Source organism: Herpailurus yagouaroundi, unplaced genomic scaffold (assembly GCF_014898765.1).
Source record: "Herpailurus yagouaroundi ecotype Mexico unplaced genomic scaffold, PumYag 192, whole genome shotgun sequence".
Lineage (NCBI taxonomy): Eukaryota > Metazoa > Chordata > Mammalia > Carnivora > Felidae > Herpailurus > Herpailurus yagouaroundi.
This window is the reverse complement of record NW_024412423.1, coordinates 17,410,166-17,435,752: the sequence shown is the minus strand read 5'-3', so window position 1 is coordinate 17,435,752 and position 25,587 is coordinate 17,410,166. Positions and strand designations below refer to the sequence as shown.

The 25,587-nt window shown below is 38.2% G+C and overlaps 1 protein-coding gene across 1 annotated transcript in view; it reads right to left on the bottom strand.

The window, feature by feature from the left end:
* The window catches only part of CHSY3 (chondroitin sulfate synthase 3), a 291,248-nt gene extending 266,058 nt beyond the window's left edge, over positions 1-25,190 (bottom strand). The window contains exons 1-2 of the mRNA XM_040444386.1: positions 24,383-25,190; positions 21,668-21,951 (exon numbers count right to left, since the gene is read on the bottom strand). Coding sequence (XP_040300320.1) covers positions 21,668-21,951; positions 24,383-25,190 — 1,092 coding nt within the window. The remainder of the gene's footprint in view (positions 1-21,667; positions 21,952-24,382) is intronic.
* Positions 25,191-25,587: the final 397 nt, after the last annotated feature.

Below are 25,587 nucleotides of genomic sequence, written 5' to 3'. Positions count from 1 at the left end.
TTCAGAAAAGAAAGGTGATGAACTAGGTATCCCAATTTCCAGGCCAGTCAACATTCCACTATCCCTCCTAACATTCTCTGGTCCATTATGGTGAAAGTAATCTTATTGGTCAAAATGCTGTACGTCATTTACCACCTTAGAACTAAATAAGACCCTAAGAAAACTCAAATTTTTTTCCTTAAAAAATTCTTTCCCTTCTTTAAACAGATATTAGTAATTCTGCCTCCAGACTACTTTTAGATTTCAGTTGCAACATCAATTCCTGTCAGAATTTCCAGACCTCTAGCCTTCCCTGAAGACTTTAGACTTGCAGCACCCCTCACCCATCCCATCATGTGAACCAGTTCCTTAAAATATCTCTGTCACTTGACAGATCAATAGACAGATAGACAGCTACCCATACATCTTAATGGTTCTGTTTCTCCAGAGAATTCTAATACAGCATGTTAGCCTTATTAACACCCACTTCCAAGCTCTTCTCCTTGGCTTTTTTTTTTCCTACCGTGGAAGCTAGATTCCCACTTCTCTTGCAGTCACAGATGGCTATATGACACAATTCCAACCAAGGATATGTAGGCCGAAGTCCATGGGGGAGGACCTCCATCCTGAAGAAAGGACTAAACTCACGGCAATAGCAAGTCTTTCCCCTTCCTACCTGGAACTAGGATTAGATCCTTAACAGTGCCTGAAATCAGTAAGCATGAGGACAAAAGCTAACATTCTAAGCAAAGGCAGAGCCAAAAAGACAGTTAAATCATGGGACCATGATGATACCATTTAGCAACTACTTAGTCATGGAGTCATCACCTACACTTTTGGAAAATTGACAAAAGCCACTGTGTACAAATTTTCTGTTGTGTGGGGTTTTTTTTTTTTAGTCAAATACATTCCTATGTGACACAATAACTCATAAAATGGCTTTATACACTCCTACCCAGATACCTATCCCATTAAGCTGATAAACTGTTTCCGTATAGAAAGGTTAAAAACAAAATTAACACAAATATTAAAAGCCCAGGTATAATTTGTTAAGCACTTCATAATTTACTTAGTTAAAATATGAGACAGAAATTAATGAGTGTCTTCTGTTAAAAGGCCTTCATTTACAGAAAAGCTAGAAGAAATCAGTGCTGCCAATCAATTGAAACACACAAAGCAAGATGAGGTAGTCAGGTTGTCCATAGGTACAAATGGTTGTAGAACAGCGTCGATTAGAGTACTGCCACGTTTTTAAGCTAGATATATTTTTCACAAATACACGTTTTAAATTTTTCTTAAAGCTGTATTAAACAGGAGCTGTTTTCAGTGGATTATTCAAAATGAGAAAAAAAATTGTTTTCAATTGGCATGATATGTGAGTCTATAAATGTTGCCAAAAGGGAGGTTGTAATAAAATCGGGGAGGCTGAGAAAGGCAATTTATTTATTTATTTATTTATTTATTTATTTATTTATTTATGTACTTATTTATTTTATTTATTTGAGCATCAGGCAAAAGTTTATTAGAGTGTAAGATCAGAACGTAAGAACAGTATGAAAGCTCTCTTAACAGAGAGGGGACATTCGAAAGTGAATGCCACGACTATAGGCAAGGTGTTTTGTTTTATAGGGTTTTGATCAACCCCCTTCATTCCCCCTTGTTCCTTCTCAGGTTTTCCCCTTATTGGCTAGGTAATTCTACATGCCTAGTCATTCCTTTGTGCTGGCTCACTACCACTGAATGAGGGGTGGACACAGAGGCAATTTACAATTAACTGGATTGGAAAGAATGAGTTACATTGGATAAGAATTTGAATATGGCAGTTTTCAAAGAGATTAAGTTAACCTAGTAGCCTAAGAGTTCCTGGAATTCCAAGATATTACTTTAACTGGAAGCCTAGAAAGTTCCCAGGGATCAAAGAAGATTCTCACTTCTTTCCAGGATTCACAGATCATGTCTCCTCTGCAGTCTTTGCGTTGCTTTCTGCCAACAATTTGGCTCTTTGGTACTCACTGACACAATCATCCCCATGATAGAAGAATGTCCAATTTTCTCTTTTGGTGCTGTGACTCCTTCTTCTACAGCTTTGACCTAGGGGAGGTGGCAGGTCCCAACAACCATGCCCTCAGGGCACCATGCACAGCCCATCTTGGCTCATCTCTTCTCTATGCTTGGAAAACTGACCTACCTACTATTCAAAGTTAAGATCAACTTCTCCATGAAGCTCTTCTGCCAAATTTCATAGCTCCCAGGGATAGTTCCATATATATATACATATATATATATACGTATATATATGTATATATATATTTGTTTTTGTTTTTGTTTTTTTTTAGTGTTTAGTTTTATTTTTGAGAGAGAGCGTGAGCAGGGAGGGGCAAGGAGAGAGGGGGACAGAGGATCTAAAGTGGGCTCTGAGGTGGTAGGAGTGAGCCAGACACAGGGCTCGAACTCAGGAAACATGAGATCATGACCTCAGCCAAAGTCAGACACTCAACAACTGAGCCACCCAGGTGCCCCCAGGGATGGCTCCTTTTGAACATGCTATAGTGAAGATTATCTTTTTTCTTAGCTATACTCTCAACTCTTTAAGAGAAGTTTATGTCTTTAGAACAATACATGCAATCTTATACTGGTAAGTGCTTGAAATGCATTCATTCTGACATGGGCTGTTGTTCTAATATTTCCACTGTATGACTTTACTGTAAACTCTAGGATTCTAAAGCTATTATCTGAAGCACTATCTCTATTTTCATATTCTATCTAGAGCTAAGCATTCGGCTGGCACTCAACACAAGCCTGCTTATTATGACGATTCTAATAAAAATGGTAATAAACCCATTTATCTGCAGGGATTTTCACAAGAATTTATTAACAACGTAAGTCCATGTAAAAGGCACTCCTAGAAGCTAATAATTATGAACACTCATAATAAAAATCTCTGAAATAATGGTTTCTACAAAGTTTCAGCTTTTTTAAAAACAATATGTAACTACTTCTGAAAATTTTCCTCTATGTATATGCACTTCTGAGAAGTACATGAGAAATCTTCATTCTAACACAAACTAGTTAACAGAACAAAGAATATTTTTAAGATAAATTCATGCATTCTCAGAATATACCCCAACAAGTGAAATTCTCGTGTGATACACATGCCCATGTGTACTTTGTTCCTAAACAGTACAGCTGAAAGAAAAAAAAAATTTAAGATAAAACTGACAGCCTACCTTTTTACTCCTGCCCTGAGGTAAAGTAAAATATACAATTTTCTGCTTCTATAGAAAATGAAAACTTTAGTGTCGGATATTTTTCCTGTAAACATACACGCTTAGGACTAGAAGGACTATAACACTTTTGGTCCTTTTCATTCACTCTTTACAGGTCTCTCCCAGAAAGATGAAGACACTCTTTATCTCCAACAGGAAAGGATGTGGCAAGGATGCTAAAACTGATGGCAGCAGCTCTCCATTCTGGTCTTTACTGTCTGACCTTTGTAGCCTACGTCATTTCTTTCCAATTTCCTCATACTGAATATACTTGAACTTGTCTATTCCAATCTGACAACATAGTTTTAAAATAAAAATGAAATGTCATTCTTTGAAAGTTAAGGCAGAATGTCAATGTAATATTACGGAGAAAAATATGGTCTTTGGAATCAAATAAACCAGAGTTCAAAGCAAGACTCAAACAGCTCTCTGGCTGTGTGAATTTGGGCAAGTTACAAAAGTGCTCTGAGTATGGTGCCCATTTATACCCTAAGACAAAAGAAAGGACACTTTAACTCACTTAATCACCCTTACAGCACAGAAAAGCATGTTAAAGCATCCAGTAAAGTGTTTGGTATGCACCTAATGATCAATAGTTATTTTTATAGCTATGTATCAATATAAACCAGTTTGATGCTTATATTATTATTATTATTATTAGTAGTAGTAGTAGTATTTTATGTACTCAAGTTAAAAAGCTTAGGTGGGCAATTAGGTAATTGCTCATCATATAATAAACACTAGACATTTTAGACATTTCCTAGCATAGTCTTTGTTCTTAACGAGACAGAGTAAAATGAATAGAACCACACTAAGCTCTGGATCAACATTAGACTAGGTTGTATACACTGCTTTTTACACTACCCTAAATCCTTACTCTGGTTTCCATTTTCCCATGGGCTACATACCTTAACTGTTAACATGATGTAGAGATGCAACTAAATTTACTTCAATATCAAGAAATTGCACCAAAGACTCTAAGATACCTGAGAATAAACCTAACCAAAGAGGTAAAAGATCTGTACTCTGAAAACTATAGAACACTATTGGAAGGAATTGAAAAGGACAGAAAGAAATGGAAAGCCATTTCATGCTCATGGACTGGAAGAGAGAAATATTGTTAAAATGTCTGTATGATCCAAAGCAATCTATACATTTAATGCAATCCCTATCAAAATACCATCAGCATTTTTCAGAGAGCTAAAACAAACAATCCTAAAATTTGTATCAAACCAGAGAAGACCTAAGATAGCCAAAGCAATCTTGAAAAAGAAAAGCAAAGTTGGAGGCATCGAAATTCCACACTTTAGGAATGCCTGAGTGACTCAGTCAGTTAAGCTTCCATCGTCATGATCTCACAGTTTGGTTCATGAGTTCGAGCTCCACATCAGAATATGTGCTGATTCTTGGTCTCCCTCTCTCTCTGCCCCTCCCTGATTCATTCTCTCTCTCTCTCTCTCTCTCTCTCTCTCTCTCTCTCTCTCTCTCAAAATAATTAATTAACTAATTTTACAAAAGAAGTTCTTAAAAAAAATTCCAGACTTCAAGTTATATTACAAAACTGTAGTGATCAAGACAATATGGTACCAGCACAAACATACACACACAGATCAATACAACAGAATAGAAAACCTAGAAATGAACCGACAACTGTATGGTCAATTGACAAAGCAAGAAAGAATCTCCAATGGAATAAAGACAGTCTCTTCAACAAATGGCGTTAGGAAAACTGACAGCAACAAGCAGGAGAATGAAACTGGACCACTTTCTTACACCATACACAAAAATAAACTCAAAATAGATAAAAGACCTAAATTTAAGACAGAAAACCATCAAAATCCTAGAGCCAAACATCGGCAGTCACCTCTCTGATATGGGCTGTATCAACGTCTTACTAGATACATCTCCTGAGGCAAGGGGAACAAAAGCAAAAATTAACTATCAGAATTTCATCAAGAGAAAAAGCTTCTGCACAGTGAAGGAAACAGTCAACAAAACTACAATGAGACCTCACCTCACATCTGTCAGAATGGCTAAAATCAAAAAGAGAAGAAGCACCAAGTGTTGGTGAGGATGTGGAGAGGATGTGCACTGCATGCACTGTTGGTAGGAATGCAAACTAATGCGGCCACTCTGGGAGAACAGTATGGAGGTTTCTCAGAAAGTTCAAAATAGAATTACCCTATGACCCAGCAATTGCACTACCAGGAATTTACCCAAGGGTACAAAAAATACTGATTTGAAGGGACACATGCTTATAGCAGCATTATCAACAATAGCCAAGTCACAGAAAGAGCCCAAACGTCCACTGACTGATGAATGGATAAAGAAGAAGTGGTATATCTATACACATACACACACACACACACACACACACACACACACACACACACACACTCAATGGAACATTACTCAGCCATCAAAAAGAATGAAATCTTGTCATCTGCAACAATATGTATAGAGCTAGAGTGTATTATGCTAAGTGAAATAAGTCAGTCACAGAAAGACAAATACCATATGATTTCATTCATATGTGGGATTTGAAACAAATCAACAACAAATCAAGAAACGAAACAAATGAGCAAAGAGGGAAAAAGAGAGAGAGATGTAAACCAGGAAACAGACTTTACAGAGAACAAAATGATGGTTACCAGCGGGGAGGTAGATAGCGGGATGGGCTAAATAGGTGATGGTATTAGGAGGGCACTTATTGTGATGAATACTGACTATTGTAAGTGATGAATCACTAAACCCTATACCTGAGAATAAGATTATACTGTCTGTTAGCTAAATGGAACTAAAACAAACACTTGGAAAGAAAAAAAAAAAACAAAAGAAATAAATCTGACCAATACAGCTCTACAAAATGATGCCAACATTATCCACCAATTTTTTAAATAGAAGAAAATCTATTAGATTCATATCTAGATTAGTTTGTCTAAGCCACATTAATTCTACTTTACAGAAAAAAGTACAGCAAATGTACTAACAAAAAAAGCATTTTCACAAATCTCTAACATTCCAAAATGTGACTAATAAATGTATAGGAACTGGCCATGAGAATAATATACTGCTAAAATCATTCTTTATTCAACTTACCTAAGAGTTGTGGAAACTGGATGACTCCCATAGAGTCATGCATGTAAACTGAGAAACAATACTAGTATGGAGAAATGGAAAACTAAAAAAGGGATTCACCACTCACATTCCTAAAAATATTTTTTTCACATAGCATTTTCGGTCACAAATCATCTTTTGGACAAGGAATAAAGTGAAAGCAGGGTTCTTTAAAAAGGTAAAAGGAGGCACCTGGGTAGCTCAGTCGGTTGGGTGGCCAACTTTGGCTCATGAGTATAAGCCATGAGTATAAGCCCCATGCTGGGCTCTGTGTTGACAGCTCAGAGCCTGACGCGGGGCTCGAACTCACGGACCGCGAGATCGTGACCTGGCTGAAGTTGGACGCTTAACCGACTGCGCCACCCAGGCGCCCCTAAAAAAATTTTTAAATAAAACATTTTATGTAATCAGGAATTATCAGCATCATTTCTTACATATTTTATACAACTGGTAATTGCTAGAAAATAAAGCCTGGAGAGCATCAGAACAGATCTGCTCGCCATTATTTCCAGACACATTTTACAACTATCTGTCAAAGTTGATAAAATCAATTTCACTCATTATGACTGTTTCAAGCAACTCTTCAAATGAGGTACTTGGAGAAATGGAACTCTGGTCTAATGCAAAAGAGATTTAAGTTTTACAAGCCTTGGAGAGTTTGAGGGTGTCTGCCAGGCTGGTCCTGGCATTTAACAACACAAAACCATGTGACCTTGTGTTAAAAGTGTCAAAATTGAAATAAGGTGATGTATTTTCTTCCTTAATATGGCAATTTAGTTTTATAAGAGAAGTGTAATCAAAATTCATAATGCCACTGTGGCTATATATCTGCTAGCTAAGGTATTACTTTTAAAATGGATTGAGGCAGAATAAAACCTGGTAATTGCATTTCAACACTAAGAGTGCTAGAAAATGAAGAAACATTAAGAGAATAAAGGACAGGAAATTAAAATTTTGTTAAGATTACAAAAATTAGAACTTGGTTGAGATAAGAAAAAAAGGACCAAAAATTAAAATGTATTCAAATTAGGACCTTACAGGACCTGATGAAAATACCTACATTTACACTAATTTTGCTTTATTATAAAAGTATCATAATCATTTTATAATTATGTATGTATTTTGTATTTCAATGAATATACTACCATTTATTATATTGCTTAGGTTTCAAAAATCTAATTTATGGTATACTGTGAAATGCTCTTCAAATGAAAAAACAAATCAATTCAAATGGATTTGAAATTATTTTAAAAATTGATTAAGTGTTAGACCATCTATATGCAGAATTTACTGGAGTAAATATATAAATATTATTGCAACAAATGCGTATAACAACAAGAGTAATCATCAGTCACATGGTGACAACCAATAAAAGCAAACATTCACAAACACTACTACAAAATGTACTGTCAGAAAAGCAAATACTGATTAACAAAGGCTATTTGATTATACTGGGTCTTTCTATAGACTTTTCAAAGTCAGCAGACATTCTTGCCATGATTTAATTGACTATAATTTTGTAAATCTTTAAGGCTATTTAATTAAAATGGGAAACCGGAATAAGAGAAAGGTTAAATATGAGAAATGCAGAAAGGAAACATATGAATAAAGGAAACATATGAACCTTAATGTAAGCAATTATATGGGTAGGATATTAAGGATGATGGATTTATATGCTATGTAATTAATCTAAGGTATTCTGCTCTAAATCTATTTGTAGCAGAAGCTCCTAATGTTCTATTAAGACATAAAATAGACTATATGTTCATAATTCCTAAACTCTAGTTTCACAAAGGAATATATGCATCTTAAGGTATTTAAACACTAAGCAAAAGCCATACAAGATAGAAACCTTGTAACTTAGTTCTATACTGTAAGAATAACCTCCAGATATAACAAAGAATATCCTATAAGTATTCAATCAATTACTTATCTAAAACTATCAACAAAATTTTCAAGAGAAGTAAAAATAACTTTAGTCTATTGCCAAATAATATTGTGTAATATAGATCCACACTTTAATGACCCTAAATTTGTTTGGTAATTCTACTGCAGGAAACTTTACAATGACATAATATATTGCATACAAGATCTGGCAAATAACATATAAAAAATGGAAGCCCAAATTTATGACTTGACATTTATTATGCTTTATGCCCGTTATCTTCTTACTGGTTGTTTAGTAGTAAAGCACTTCTGTGCCTCTCGATTAAATCTGTCCTCAGAAGCTCCTAAGTTAATAAATTTAAATATGCATATTTACATACATGTTTACATTAAATATAACAAACATACTTAACATATTATACGCTAAATGTAATATATTATCATATTTATTTATTTCCTTAATATTTAATACATATTTAAATATTTCCTTCATATTCAAGAAATATAAAATATGCTTTTGGGGTGCCACCTGCCTGGCTCAAGTGAAAGAGTAGGCAACTCTTGGTCTTGGGGTTTTAAGTCCCAGCCCCACATTGGGTGTAGAGATTATTTACATAAATGAATAAACTTTAAAAAAAAGATGTAGGGGCGCCTGGGTGGCGCAGTCGGTTAAGCGTCTGGCTTCAGCCAGGTCACGATCTCGCGGTCCGTGAGTTCGAGCCCCGCATCAGGCTCTGGGCTGATGGCTCGGAGCCTGGAGCCTGTTTCCGATTCTGTGTCTCCCTCTCTCTCTGCCCCTCCCCCGTTCATGCTCTGTCTCTCTCTGTCCCAAAAATAAATAAAAACGTTGAAAAAAAAATTAAAAAAAAAAGATGTAAAATATGTTTTTAATATTACAATTTGTACCAGGCTACCTTTCAGATCACACTATACATATCTTAAATAAATCAGATAATAATTTTACATATTCAAATACACATTTTTTTTAAAAAGGGTTAACCATGTGGGGAGTCTGTTACTCTTTTTAAAAATTTATTTATTTATTTTAGTTTTGGTTTTTCAGGGTTTTTAAAAAATTGTTTTTAATGTTTATTTATTTTAAAGATACAGAGTGTGAGTGGAGGAGGGGCAGAGAAAGAGAGAGGGAGAGAGAGAGGGAGACACAGAATCTGAAGCAGGCTCCAGGATCCGAGCTGTCAGCACAGAGCCTGACATAGGGCGCAAACCCACAAACTATGAGGTCACAACCTGAGCAAAAGTCGGATGCTTAACCAAATGAGTCACCCACGTGCCCCAGTTTTTTGGTTTTGTTTGTTTGCAATTGTTGTGATAAGCACTGGGTTGTATGGATGCAGTGAGTCACTACATTGTACACTTGAAACTAATGTTACACTGTATATCAACTAACTGGGATTTGATTAAAACCTTAAAAAAACACACAATAAAAAATTTTGGCAACTGGGGCACCTGGGTGGCTCAGTCGGTTGAGCGTCCGACTCGGGCTCAGGTCATCATCTCATGGTTCGTGAGTTCGAGCACCATGTCAGGCTCAGTGCTGACAGCTCAGAGCCTGGAGCCTGCTTTGGATTCTGTGTCTCCCTCTCTCTCTGCTTCTCCCCCACTCATGCTCTGTTGGTCTTTCACAAATAATAAATAAACATTAAAATTTTTTTTTTAATTTAGCAATCCAGAAAAGATGGAAATATATATACTGATTGCAGGCTGTTGCACTGTCCATTTTCCTTTTGCTCTCACATAAATGCACGCCGTGCCTCTTAAAATAAGAGACAATTTTCAGTTTCGTTTTTAAATACTAGGCAACAATAAATAAGAGAATAGGGTGCCTGGGTGGCTCTGTCGGTTAATCATCCAACTTCAGCTCAGGTAATGATCTCATAGTTCGTGAGTTTGAGCCCCCCGTCTGGCTCTGAGCAGCCTGGAGCCTGCTTCAGATTCTGGATTTCACTCTCTTCTCTGCCTTCCTCCACTCACTCGCTCGCTCTCTCTCTCTCTCTCAAAAATAAAACATTAAAAAAAATTTTAAATAAAAGATAATGATGATTTTTTTTAAAGAGAATGAGATTAATGAAAATGAGGTAACGACAGAATAACTTCAGGAAATGTTCTTTATTGAAAAAAGCAACATTCACAGCAATGTATATAATACGCCACCTCTTGTGAAAAATGTAAATTCGAGAGGTGGGCAATACTATACATGCATAGTCTCACATGCAAAAGAAACTCTGGAAAAAAGAGTAGACAGTTGTTAGGGGCAAGGCCTCTCCAGGCAGATGGAGTCCATGAATTGAAAGATTTTTAACTATATCTATTTTTATGCCTTGTTTTTGAACCATTTTATAATATTACTGGTTCCAATCACCAAATAAAATTTGAATTGTAAACAATTTAAAAATCAATGACTCTTAATAAATTAAATTTTAGACAATCTTTTAATCCTATGGCTTTGGCATGGTTTCTCTTTTTACATTTTAAACAATAACTGTTTCACCCATGAGTGAAGCTTGCCTAAAACAAATGCATTCACGTAGTCTGATAATACCTACGGTAGCGCCATACTCCTACCAGCTTAATCTCAGAGAGCAACAGCTTTGTAGGCCTCAATCTTCTACTAAGAAGTACTTACAAAGGACTGCAAAGCTGAACATGATGTCTTACCCCTTATCCCCTCAGATCTCACCCTCCTGGCCTGTTATTCAACTCTAGCTTCCCTTCTGCCCTCTGGCAAGGTCTTGACTTGACTGCTGACTGCTTTTGGCAGGAGAGCTTCTTCCTCACATGGTTCAAATATCATCTTCTTAGTAAAGCCCACCTAACCACCCGATGTAAAATTGCACACCCACAGTCTTGTGCTCTTTCGGCCTTCCCTTACTGATTTACTCTTTTTCCCCTCTAGAAAACAATGCAGTAATTTTCCCCATTTCTTTTCTTTCTCTTTTTTTCTTCCTATAAAAGGGCCAGGAATATTCGTTGTTCAATAAGTATTTGTTGAATAGATAAATAATAAACAAAATTCAATGTCTCCAAAATGGACCTCCATTTTCCTCACCCTCTGCCCACACCTGAAACACACCAATCACCCACACTCACCCTTCTTCCTTTATTCGCGGTCTCTGGGAATAGTACTAGCATATGAATCCAAAGCCCAGGAGTTACCTTGTACTCTCCCCCATTACACCCTGTATGTAATCAATCACCTACTTCTATCAATTTTCTTTCCTCGCTAGGCTCACCTCTACTGCCACTTTTACTCTTTCATCAAGACTCATCTCTCATGGGTCTGGTACCATATCATCCTAGTTGTCTTTTGTTACTATCCCTAGGAACTAAAAAGTCCATCCTTCCATGCTACAACCATTACCTGTAGCATAATGTGATCATGGCATTCACCAATGAAAAAAAAATAATCTTCAAAGCTCCCCATGATATATGGAACTGATTTTCCACTCTGACTACTCATTACAATTGCCCAGAGATTTTTAGCAATTCTACACAAGTGCTCCATCACAACTACGGTATCTAAACCAATGACATCTCCCCAGGTGATTCTAAGAATCAGTGATCTACAAGGTATAATCCTAAACCTCTAAAGATGATGTACAAGGCCTTTCCTGAGTTCTACCAACAGCTTTTGAGCCTCATTTCTCCTACCTCCAGACATACTTGAAGCAAACACACTATTTGCCATCATGCTGTCTTCCACCTTTGCTTCCTCAGGCACCCTGACTTACCTGGCAATGCACCTGTATATGACGTCTAGTTTGAAGGAAGTACTGCACTTTGCTCTTCTCCTTGGGGACTTCTTCCCTTACAATCCTGTGTATCCTATATTTTTCTCCATTACAGCAGTCAACTATAGCATGGACATGGAAATACTTGCTGAAAATACTGGCTGAAATCAAATTTACCCAAAAAAGTTTGTAAATAAATTACTGTTTCCGCAATCAAACAGATACTACGTTATCTTTTATCCTTTTGAGCTCCAAGTCACCAGTCAATGTTAATGCAATCAAGTCAATGAAAACATTCCACCTATAATTTTAAGAACTCTGTTACTATACATTACTCAAACATATTAAAAACAGGTATAAAAACTCTAGCCTTGCATGGGTTAAAAAAATATTTTTTTTCTAAGAATGTTTTAAAATCTATCTTTAATTAAAAAAAAAAGAGTAATATGTGAACCATGAAAAGCAGACCATAAGAAAACCTACAGTTATGAGTGATGGCTTTAAATTTATTATCTTAAATCCAGTCACTAACTCTTTGGAACAGGTAAGTAACAAACATAGACAGAAATGCAGAATGTCGATTTCCCTCCTATGATCTACCCCAAAGTAAAACAGAACAAAAAGTCATTTTTAAGGAATAAAGAATGGACTGGATATTTGAATACAGAGAGTGATTTAAAAAAAAGTTATACAGAGGTCTAAATCTTAGAGCCACATTGGAATCACCTAGGGAGTTTGAAACATCACCTATGTGGCAGGTCTCACCTGTTAAGAGATTCTGATATAATGGGTCAAGGATGGGTTCCAGCATCAGATTTTTTTCCCAAGTCCCCCAGGGGATTCAATTGTGCAGTCAGGCTGAGGAAGTACTGAATCAGCACGTTCCCTGCTACAGCAAAGCCCATCTTTCAGAAAGCAATTGCAATAAACCCTTTCCAATCAACGTTCTCTTTCCCATGAGGGTAAAAAAGAATATGAACATTGTACACTGGAAAACATTAATAGTAGTTAAGAGTTATACAGGACTTATTATGTGTCAAGCATTAGTCTAAGGCCTTCTAATACGTTGACCTTTTTACATCTCACAATGGCTCTGTAAAGTTGGCACCGTTTTATACCATTCTGCTTCTGCGAAAATAGCTAACAGCTGCAGAACACTTAACACTGCCAAGGCATTATTGTGAGTGCTGTTATATACATTGACTCATTTAACCCTTACAACCGTTCTAGGAGGTGGGTACTGGGATTATATCCATTTGATAGATGAGGAAACTAAGGCACAAAGAAGTTAAGTTACTGTCTCAGGCCATACAGCTAGTGAATGGCAGATCTACAACTTGAAGCCAAGTACTCCAGCTCTAGATTTGGTTAAAAAACAAATTCTTAGTGGCCTGTGCTTTACAAAAGGCAAAAAATATATTTACATGCCATCAAACCACTAAACGTGCCTTTGTTTTACTCCTCTTAAGTAAATTAATACAAACAAGAGAGGAAGATGTTCACCTAAGAAAACTCAGATAAAGACCCCGTGATCCCAGTTCCAACACACACATCACTGGTGAACCCAAGTGGAGCTCTCCTGACTTAGAATGAAAGAGAATTTGGAAGGATGACAAAAATGGGAAACCCAACTCTGTATCAGACGTGAAAGCAAGACAATGTTAGAAGCGGGACTCCCTCCTCCCTCTGAGCTCCATGAGGACAAGGAAGGTCTATGTGTGTTCACTGCTGATGGAGACATATTTGGGCAAATGAAATCGGCCAGCTATATAAGATGTGAGATGACTGAATTCTAAGGCAGACTAGTTTAAATTTAATTTACCACTGTAATTTTTCTCATACTTTGTAACACTCATCATGGGTATTAAATATACTCAACTCATATAAAATTTATTTCTATCTATAGGAACATTAGATTAAAAGAGATTTTTTCATTAAAATGTTGATTGTTCAATGTTTTCATTTGGGCGTGCAAATTTTACCTAAAATTAAACTTACATTTATATAAAAAAGTAATAAAAATTACATAACTTATATGATTATACAATAAATTATCGAATTAATGAAAATAGACATTTCTAATAATCAACTTGATAGCGAGGTAACCACATTGCTAATTCTAGGCCAAGATGTTAGGAATTCTCTTGGACTTCACTCTGAGCTCCTCAGGTGGGACGGCCATTGGGTCTCTAATCTGGTTTGATTTCTCCATGTGTAGCTAGTGTTTCCATCATCCTCTTGATGAGCAAAGAACAATCATGTAGCTGTCCTTAACCAATGACACAACAGATATATTCTGGGTTCTCGCCAGAGAACATGCGTAACTCAAACTTCCTGTTGGCCAACCTACTATGAAACATCGTAGCGAGAGGCAATATCCATGAAGGGCTTTCTGAAAGCTATTCTAAATTTTAAAATAAAATCAAGTAAGGCAGGAGGCAATGGTGCACTTGAACATAATTGCACTGTCTCCAAGTAGAACTCCTCATGCAGAACTGCCTGTCTGTGTGGCACTCCTGGCTTATGTTGAGGTGATTTACAAGAAATACTGAAACAATTCATACTGTTCTACTCACAGAAGTGGTGCTGAGTTTTGTGATCCCTCAGAGCCCCTCTCTGTTCTTTGGGAAAGATCTCTTTCAGGTCTCAGTATCTAGGTAAAGTTCTCTTTAACAACAGCAAAACATGAGCCCAACCCACATTTTTAAAGATTTTTTTTTATTTTTCTACATTTTCCTTTTTCCTTTATTTCTTCACATTTGAATTTAATTTTATTGCATACTACTTTTATTAGCATGCATATATTTTTTCAGCTATCTCTCTTTAATGAATGAAACTGAAAGAGACAATGAAAAGTGCAGATGCCATTGACAGTGAAGAATGAGGGACAGAGCTTGAGTGACAAATGGTGAGTAAAGATTTTAGAAACTCAATGAATTAAGAAATCCATTCCATTCATTAGTTAGTTTCAAAACAGGGTTTGCTGATTTTTTTTTTAGCATTGCTTTGATTTAGTTAATTTAGAAACTTATCACATACTGTGCCATAAATGTCCCACACCTTTCTAAGACAGGGTCACCTTAAATGCATGTTATCATTCAAAATTATTTGTATGTGGTTAAGCCTTAACTAGAGTGTTGTTTAATAATTAGGACAGTAAATGAACAGAACGTTAGAATTCTGAGGGAACGGCAATCCCTTAATTTTTCAGTTTACTCAGGCTTTCTTATTGTTCAATCATATCAAATAATGACTCAGATGACTAAAGACGCTGAATTTTTTATTTTAATGAAATTTATGGCTAGCTCAAATACCTCATTATTAAAAGGCACACCTTTGCTCAAAACATGTAACATGTTATTATCAAAGGAAAATGCCGTATCAGTTGTATTACTGAATACATTTATTTGCATGATGAACACTAATTCATTCGATAGAAAAGAGACTGAAATAAATGTTTCTAAAAACATAGGGGGTTTTTTGGAGACCAAGACAAAGCAAGCAGAAGTAAAAAGTTGACTTGGAATTTCTTCAGGAAATTAGTATACTTATGATCAATTAAGGAGGAAAAATATCCAAAGCTTTTAATCTAAGATAGTATTTATGTCGTCATGGAACTTATTTCACATTGTGTGGAGGCATCTTTCTCACTTACTATTTTCCACAATTTGTCAGAATCATCTTATAAAGCATATGTTGTCACAATTCAAGTGATAAGGCATCCATTAACAATAACAATAAACTAGCTAAGACTACAAAATATGGAAAAACCACACCATGTTTCTCCTTCAACTTGGGATGCAATTTCATTTTGTACAAGGAAGAAAACAATGTAGCAGAAAAGAAGCTGCATAAAATCAATGCATGATGATTTCATCTGACAAGCGAAATGGGGGTGGGAAGGGTAGGTGTGAGCAGGTTACCGCTTTTAGTTAAAAACTAAACTGTGAATAAGAACCAAGAAAAGATGTTTGAACGACTGAATTTTTGATCCAAGTCCCCACTTATGCTTCTCCATACATATTAATATACTCTGGGGGCATAAACCATGTTCATGATACAGCAAAATTAGCATTGTAGAAGAGTGAAGCCCCTAAGTTAACAGGAAGATGCCAGGGAGGATGTACAATAGCCCTTTAAGAATGGCACAACTATTTTAACCTTAATGGTTATGTTATGAAGAACTTATATGTAGTTAAGTTTTTTATGGTATAGCTCTCTGGTATTATAAGCCCAGGGAAACACTTCCAGAACATATCCTTTTGTGAAATAATGGAATTTTCTAGGGTGTTTATAGCCTTTAGGGGGCCAAGATGAGACATAAGACATCCTGGCTTGAAATTAACTCTTTAAGGAATCTAATAAAAAATCTGTTTAGTCCTAAGAAATGGTTTTTAAGCCCATAGAGAAATATCTTTATCAATATAGAGCTATATTTTATTCGAAACAACATTTAATTGAATGAAATAAAGACACATGCATTCTCTGGCTCCATTTAACTATAAACATTAAGAAGATAAATACACACCGTTCTGAAGATGAGTCTTAGATGAAATGTAAAACTCCCTCATAGGGAGAAGAAGAATCATTAAAATTAAAATCACTTAATGCTTGAATATAAAGGATCGCACTAAAACAGAAACCAAAGAAATAGAACTTGCAATTCTCCTAAGGCACATGCTGAAACTGGATTGGCTGAACTGTTTTTTTTTTTTTTTTTAACAGTGAGGACTTTCTAGTTACTAAAAATACACCTACAACAAAGGAAGTATAACTATATTATATGACACACAATTCTAACAGCCAAGTTGGAAAAAATTCTTCTGTAAATTACAGTATTTAAAATACGCATCTCATTCTCACTAGAAAGTCATTTCATCTTCTAGAGAATATTTTAATTAGAGAAAATTTCAACATGTGCATTATCTGCCTCAAAATATCAGGACTCATAAGCATACCTGGGCCAGGCAGTTAAAATAAACATGCAAGGGAAGCCTGTTGTTAGAATTAGGATATGAAGGGGACTGAAGACTGCCGGCCTCTCCTAAAAGCATCTGAAAACAAAAACAGAAAACCTTAAAACACTCCATGAGCCAAACAATGTTTAAGAGCCATATGCAGCCTCCCAAGCTGCCAGATTGCAGCTCAGAGAACTAGAAAAACAGTAGCCAAGATAGAGCTCTACCACAAAAGCGAACTTAGCCAACAGTAGATGCCAATAAATTCTCACACTCACAGAATGAATAAAATAGAATGATTTTTCACGAACATGCTTTAGTTAGTAATCTTTACTTACACAATTTGAGGTATAAATGAGTACAACAGCAACCCATGAAGTGTGTTGATTAACATATGCCATATGTCCTAGGACTCTAGATGTTTCTACCTCCAAGTACCAAAGGGAGAATCATAATTCTGACTCTCCAATGGTCTTAGGCACACAGAGAACCAGTCCATCTGAGGCTGATCAGCAACTAAAGGCCTCTTTAGTCAGAAGAGGTCAAGTCATTCCTGCACCCTAGGAGTGATCTGGGCGCATATTCTGTGATCTCTTGTGACATAGAAGCTGGTCTATCATAAGCACGTTAATTTACTAAGAACTTGATGAAAAGTGGTGCATACCAAATGCATTTGTAATCTATTTTATATATCATTAAATACAGAAAGAAAAAAGTAAAAGGGGAGGAGATGACAGAGAGAGAAACAAAGCAAGAAGCCCCCATGCAAGACATTTTTCCCAGACCATGAGGACCTTACCCCAGGGAGGAAGTAAAGCTATCCATCATTTCCTGCAAAAGTGAGCACCACAGGAACAGGTTCTAGCTACTTGAAAGCCAAGTTCCTGGTGTCCATATAGTTGATTGCAGAATGAGACACTATTAACCTCTGTTTCTACTGAAAATTCCAGAGAAACTCAGAAAAAGGGGCTATTGTTCCGGCAAACCATCTAGAAACCTATACAATATATATTTTTTTTAATATTGAGTCTGATCTATTTGAGATTCCTTAAATATGTATATTAGATCATCACTTGTTAGATAATATTTTCCACACTGTTTTTCTAAGATAAACTATTATTATGGTGCTCAAAGACTGAAGCAAATATGTGTAATGCATCATTTAAACATGCAGACTTCCATGTTTTATAGTAAGTTCTACTGACATGGAATCCCCATACTTTCAGTATTTTTGAAACTTTCTTGCTCTTTGCCAAAAAACCTTAAAGTTGGATTCTTTAACTGAAAAGAATTCAGTTTATTTTTAGTTTGACTCTTTTGATATAGACAAATCATTCATTACTAATCATTAAAAAATATAATAAAATATCAATGAATCCATGTTATGTATAATACATGATCTATTCAGCAACAATTATGGCTATAATAATTAACATTTATTGAAAATTTACTGTGTACTAAACACTATATGAAGGGCTTTACATAGGTTTTCTCGCCAATTCACTTAATCTTCTCCAAAAATTATGTAACAGACACTGTAATAATGTCCAATTTCAGTTGAACTAAACAAGGATCAAAGAACTAACTTACCAAAGACAAGAGAACTCAAACCCAAGTTCAAGTGTATCCTCTCTCTCTCTCAATTAATGCTAAATTGTATATAAAACAGAGAAAGTATACTTTCATTGAACAGTAAATAATACTAAAAGATTTCTAGGTTTTATAAAAATTGTAATTTATTATAAAGAAAAGCTACAAAGTCTATATAGTTTAATTATGTTTGCCCAATCCTCTTCCTGGAAGATCTTCAAGCCTGTTTATCATTTTTAAAAGATAATATTGCACCATGAATGCTTCATATATTTAAACTCAAAATTCATAGGCAGTGCTTTTAACTCTGTAAGAACTTTTATTAGGAGGAAAAGCCAAACAAAATTCTGAAATCCATGAAAGGTATAGATAAAGAAAATTCAAGATTTTAAGAGAATTCTATCACAGATGGATCTTTTAAAAGAAAAAAGAAAACAAAGTTAAAGATCCTTTCATAGCTTGTTATACGACCAGATGTACAATTTCATCTTTACTGAGGACACCAGTGTACAGTAAAATAGAGGATTCTTTTCAAATAATGTGAAGAGTAGCAAAGAATGGACATCAGATGAACTAACCTAAAATCTAAACTGGAAAACCTTAGTTTGGCTGTGATCCAACTGATCTACTCAGGAGTCCCATATAACACAGAACGCATCCTAATATTAACATGCTTAAATTATTACTTAATTGTATATTTACCATTACTAAATTTCTTAACAGATGCTATTTAATAAATACCTTGGCCAGGAAATGTTCCATCATTCCTTTAAACAAGACCTGAGACTTTGTACTACCAAAGCAATGCCCCCTCAAAATTATGTTTAAATAGCTCTTTAAAAACTGATATTCCAAAACAAAGTAAATTCTATGTAATTGTTAAGCAAAAGATAAAGTCAATCTTCTAAAACAGCACAACTTTAGAGAATAATATTTTCTTTTGCGAGGAAAAAAATATAGAAATGATTTCTTCATATAGATGGTGAAATCAGTTGATAACCTAGTATGAGTGTAAATTTAAATGTATTTTGAAAAGTTAATGAAAATACTGTGATCATGACATTACATCTTGTAAGATTTGCAATTTCTTGGTGTATCTGTTCTTTTATGTCAGCTTATGATATGACCTAAAGTTCCACTATAAAATGCCTATATTAAAAATAAAATATTAAGTCGATTCTTGAGCATGTAGGTCACCTGAGTTTACTTTACTCTCCTGGAACATAAATGGGTACACAGCTAGATGAAATGGGTTCACAGCTAGATGAAATGGGTTCACAGCTAGATGAAGACGGCAGGATCAACGAAAACTTGAAGGGAAGGACATTTAAACAAAAGGTTCATTAAGACCTCTTATGTGATGTTAAGGCAATAAAGTACCAAATAAAACATTATAAATTTCCATCTCTATTTTTAAATATCAATAATTTTGTTTACTCATCCATACAGAGTGAATGTCTCCAAAGTTGTATCTTCATATAAACAAAATCAACCTAATATGTTTTCTATACTGGGTATTTGTTTTATGCCTTTCAGTTAGTTTTATAGTAAATGGAGAAACAAATATTTTTCAGTGAGTTTATTCTATAATACCTATTTTTAACTATAATGTTCTTGCATTGCAAACATTTTTATTCTACAGGGTAGTCATAGTTATACAAAAGAAAAATTACAATTTTAGTATCAAAAGAAATGAGGTAATAACATTTTTAAATTTGCATAGTACATATTCCAAATAACTATTTATTGATAATTTTTAGTTTCTTTAATAGATAGAAGAAATAGTCCCTAAAAGTGTAAATACCACAAAGTATTAAAAATAAAGCAAAATTAGGGGCGCCTGGGTGGCGCAGTCGGTTAAGCGTCCGACTTCAGCCAGGTCACGATCTTGCAGTCCGTGAGTTTGAGCCCCGCGTCGGGCTCTGGGCTGATGGCTCAGAGCCTGGAGCCTGTTTCCGATTCTGTGTCTCCCTCTCTCTCTGCCCCTCCCCCGTTCATGCTCTGTCTCTCTCTGTCCCAAAAATAAATAAACGTTGAAAAAAAAAATTAAAAAAAAATAAATAAAGCAAAATTAACTAAAATAATTACACAGTAATTACTAAAGTAATTACAAAGTAACTGTGTAATCTTGAGGTATCATGACTTCTCAAGGAACCTATTTGCATGTTTCTTCTATACCGGGAGACAAGAAAAATTTGAAAAGATAAAAAAATGAGTTAAGTTATAATTTACATATGTGTGCAGCTGAGTATATCAAACTCCAATGACCTGAAAACCAAACTACTCAAAACTGCAATACACCAAATGTTAAATCAAATTTTTACTAACACTAACCTTTAGGAAAACTATTTCAAACAAAATTGTATTTCTCTTCAAAACAAATTTCTGAAGGAAAAAAAAATCCCAGAGTATTTCATAAAACTAATTATCACAATAAAAGAACAGTTCCTAACTCAGATTATATAAACAACAGCTGCTGTTCAGAAAATAGAACGGCAGACAGAGACCAATTGTAGGGAACCAGTCATAATACTAAACAGTTACTTAACATCTTCATAACTTCTTCTATTTTCCCAGGTAACAAGCCCCCTTTATTTTGTGAATAAATCTATCATAAATGATACCCTATGAGTTAACTTTTCCTATGATTTAAAAACATGCATGTTAAATTTCCACCTGAAAATCTCCCAAGAAAACTTAAACTGTTCGGAAACAAAGAGATGCAATTATACACCTAACCAAAACAACAACAGCAACAACCAACCAAGTACCAAATGCTAAAAGCTACAACCCAAGAGAATAAAATTAGTCCCCTTGTTAGAGACAGGAAATGGATAAGCACGTATATCAACACCAATAAAGCAAATAGAGGGGAAAGAGCATCTTCCAGAGATGTGACCATATATACAGATTCCTGCTTAAAGTTAAGGGCCATGTTAATAAAAAACACCTCCCACAGGCCTCGGCTCTGTGAAGAAAGTTATTCCCCACAATCACCCTTGTGTCCATACACGGCTGATGCTGTCATTTTCAAGCAAGAGAATAAACATAGTCATTGCCCCAGGCAATAAACTGGCAAGAATCTATAACATGTGAACATTTTCATCACAGCCTGTCTTACCTCATAAGACCAGACGCACTGAGTTCCACCAAAGCGTCGAACACATCGTCCTACTTCCACGTCCTCATGAGTCGTGTACATTTCTCTGAGGCATTCACCAATATGTGGCACCATCCTCCTGAGAACCTCTCGACTGAAGATCATGCCAGGTCCTCCCATACAGAAGTTCTCTCCAGGCTCCAGCCCCAATTTTCCAAGTTCTTCAATGTTCCCCAGGCCAGTCTGGCCCAGGTAGAGAGGCTTGCTGCTATTGAGTGATCGAAGAAACTCTTCTAACTTATCACCTACAAAGAGAAAGGCAACAATCTCTCCTTTTCCTAATTTCGTAATCATTTAGAACATACAAAGTAAGGGAAAGACCTTTCAACATTGTGCACAAACTCCCCAAAAGTCATAATACAGCTGAAAGGAAGAAAGACCTCTCTGAATATTCTATTACTTTAAAACTATGAAATTTCCGTTACTAATTAAGTCATAATAAAATGTTCTTAACCTTCTACTCAAGGTCACTGGAAAACCTTAAGTATAATAATCACCACACTTTTTTTTGTAAAAGGTGAGATTATGATAGGAGATTAATGATAAATTTCTTAGCATATCTGAGTTAATGATAAAATTTTCAGAAAATAACAACATTTATATTCAGCACTGATTGGCAGATTGTTGATATCCGATTAGTATTTTTTCCTGATAAATTGGTCGTGTTTTGTCCTGAACTAAACTTGAGTCACATACAAACAAAAATTGAGAGAGAGAAAGAATATTAAAGTTGTGTTGGAATTTAACTTGGTAACTTTGAAAATACCTTTTTGGAAAAAATAAACATTTGTTAAAATAATAATATAATTGGTTTCCTTACAGTATGTAAGTTCATCAAGAAAAACCACTTAAACGTCAAATTGTGTAGCTAAAACACATTTGGTATTCTACAAAGCGACACAATGAAGTAGCCACCTTCTTTATATTCCCAGTCAGCATCTTTACTATTGTTTTTTGATGAGAACTCATCTGCAGTCATTTATCTTGAAGCCACGCCACACCTCCCCCCCTCCCCCTTGGATTTCAGTGAGTTTTAGCTATTATTGGGTTCTTAATTCAAAATGCATTTCATTCTTAATAGAGATGGAATGAATATGGCACTTCGGTGTTCTGAAGGACAGTCTTTCAAACCATTAAGAGAAATGACAGAAGTAGATGCTGTTCGTGCATTTTAGAAATTCTCTGTCAAGTGTGGCAAACTTCTGCCAGGAAACCTTTGTGACTTCAACCATACGCAGAAGACAAGGGGACTAGAAGGGATCTATCACTTATAGCTATAGATAGCTATACATCTGAAATCTGTCTGTAAGATACCGTATTCATTAGAAAGGCAACCATTTATTTTTGTATCGAATCACCAATGGAATGACTTCGCTCTTCCCAACCTAACCCCAAGAAATCTCTAGTTATTACTCCACATTCACTCCCTGAGCCAAAACGGAATTTGTTTGTTTTTCCTTGAATCCTGTGAAAGACTACCTGGATAAGGAGAAAGCCACGAGGCTTTCTTAACAGTAAGGAAGGGCTGCCCCCCTTTGACCAAGAAGCTGGGAAATGGAGGAAGCACTGGGAGACCCTACTTCAACACAACCCTGAGACTTCCCTTGCGTCCATCTCCACAGCGGGCGGTACTGGGAAGATTTACTCCCGCTCTTAAGAACTTCTCTCTGCTGAGTTTAGAAACCTCTGGCCAGAGCCACCCACGATGAGGGTGAAAGACCGCGCCTCTTTTAAAACTGACAAAGTTTTCTCCTGCTGTGGCTGCGCGTGGTTTTGGGGAAGGACTCCAAGCCTCTGCTTATCGCCGCCGCCACCAAGATGGACTGGAAAGGATCCACCTTAGTACATGCTAATACAGCTTGGAGCTCCTGGGGTCTGGATAAGTCACCCGCGCTCTCACCTTCTGCGCACCACCAATTCCTGAAAATGCTCTCCTCCGCCCGGGGTTTTATTGAGGTGGGCGGGGGGCGGGGTGGGGGTTAGGGCCCGACTCTGTGCAGCACTGCTGTGGCTGGAAGGAGGTGCGCGCTGGAGCGATGTGGGTGTGGGTGCTCAAGGACTCCCGGGGCTTGACGGGGTCGTAAGAGAGGGAAGGAAACGCAGAGGGAACAGTCCCGAATAGCGAAAATAATTCCTTAATCTCACCATTTCTGAAACCGCGCTAGATCCAATCAAAACAAAAGGGTTGTGGAATAAAGCTAGAACACCCGTATCCAGACCGGCTCTCGCCCGCTTCCTCGGTCTTCCCTTCCTTTCCTGAGGACACGCCCCTCTAGATAGATTTGGGAAACTACTACCACCCCGGCTTTCGGAAGAGGACAGAGTAGGAAACGCCTTTGGCTAACCCTAAAGTCCCTTTCCTCAGCGTTGACACAGAGTGAAGAGTAGGGGCAAGCGCTGGGCGGAAAGGAGAACAGCAAGAGTGCGAAAGGCTAATAAAACCGGTCAGGTGTGAGGAGGGTCCAGACTGCAGCAGAAGAGGAGGAGCGGACTAGGCATGGTGGGCGGATGCGAGGGGTGGGGACCGAGGGCTGGGGGCTGCAGGAGCTCAGAGCACGTGCTGGCAGCAAAGCAGAGAGGGGCTGGGCAGGGATTAGGGCTGGCTGCAGAGGAAGGATTCGGGAGAAGAGGGTGGGGGCCAGCGGGCAGGCGGGACAGCCGGCGCTGGGAGGTCACCTTTGATGTAGACATCGTCGTCGGCGCGCATAAACCACTCATACTTGTCCAGGTAGTGGTCGTGCATGTACTTGATCATCATGAAGGACTTTTTCTGGGGAGGGTAGGAGTCGTCCACCCCCGGTAGCGCGATGACAGGCAGGGGTGGCGGGGGCTGGCTCATTGCGGCGTTGGGGGGCTGCTCACTGGAAAAAAACTCCACGCGGCCGGGGATGAAGCGCGCCCAGGTCCGCTGCGCCGCTAGCGCGCGGCTGCCCAGGTACTTCTGCGCGGTCATCACTCCCACATACAGGAAATCCCGGGGTCGGGAGCTCGGGGCGGCAGCGCCCCCGTCCCCGCTGCCGTTGTGGCTACTCCCCGGCCGGCCGCTTCTCCGCTGCCCAGCCGCGCCCCCGTCCTCCTCCTCGGGTTCCCCTTCGGCCCCGGGGGCGCCTGGCAGCCCCGTTGCGCCTTCGGGCTCGCGTCCTCGCCGCCGCTGCTGCAGCGGAGGTGGCTGTTGCCAGGGGCTGCTCCGAAAACTGGTTGCTCCAAGCGCTGCCTGTGGCAGCGGCGGCCCCTGAAGCTCCTGGCGCGCGGGGGGCGGCGACTGCTCCAGCCGCGGCCGGGGCTGAGGTTGGGGGAGCGGCCGCTGCGCGCCAGCGCCGGGGCCAGCGGCCGAGCGGCCGTAGTAGGAGCAGAGGCTGGAGCCGCGTCTCTTCCTCTCGCTTAGCTCGGCCACTCTGGGGGCGATGAGCCAGGACGCGGCGGTGAAGCCCAGAACCAGCCCCAGTGCCACGCTCATCCACGGGCGGCGGGAGCGCACGGCCATCGCGACTGCCCCCGGCGCGGACGCTAGCTGAGTGGCTGCGGCGCTGCGCGCGGGTCCCGCGGCTCACACCCGCCCCTCCTCCGCCTCAGCGCCCCCAGCCCGGGCCGCTGCCCGCCGCCGAGGCGCCGACGCCGGCTCACGGTCGGAGCGCTCCGGGCGCCTGGCCCACTGCGGGTTGCCGCTGCCGGCCGCGCTCCCCGCTCGGCTCTAGGTCCGGGCTCCGAACGAGGGTCGGGAGTGAAACTTCTCCCGGCGGCGGCAGTGGCGGCGGCAGCAGCGAGAGGAGCTGCTGGAGGAGGAGGTGGAGCGGCGGCGGCGGCAACGCGTCCGCTCCTAGGCTGCCACCCTGTCACTGGCGCGCCTGGTCCCTCCCTCCTCCCTCCTTCCCGAGCCCCCG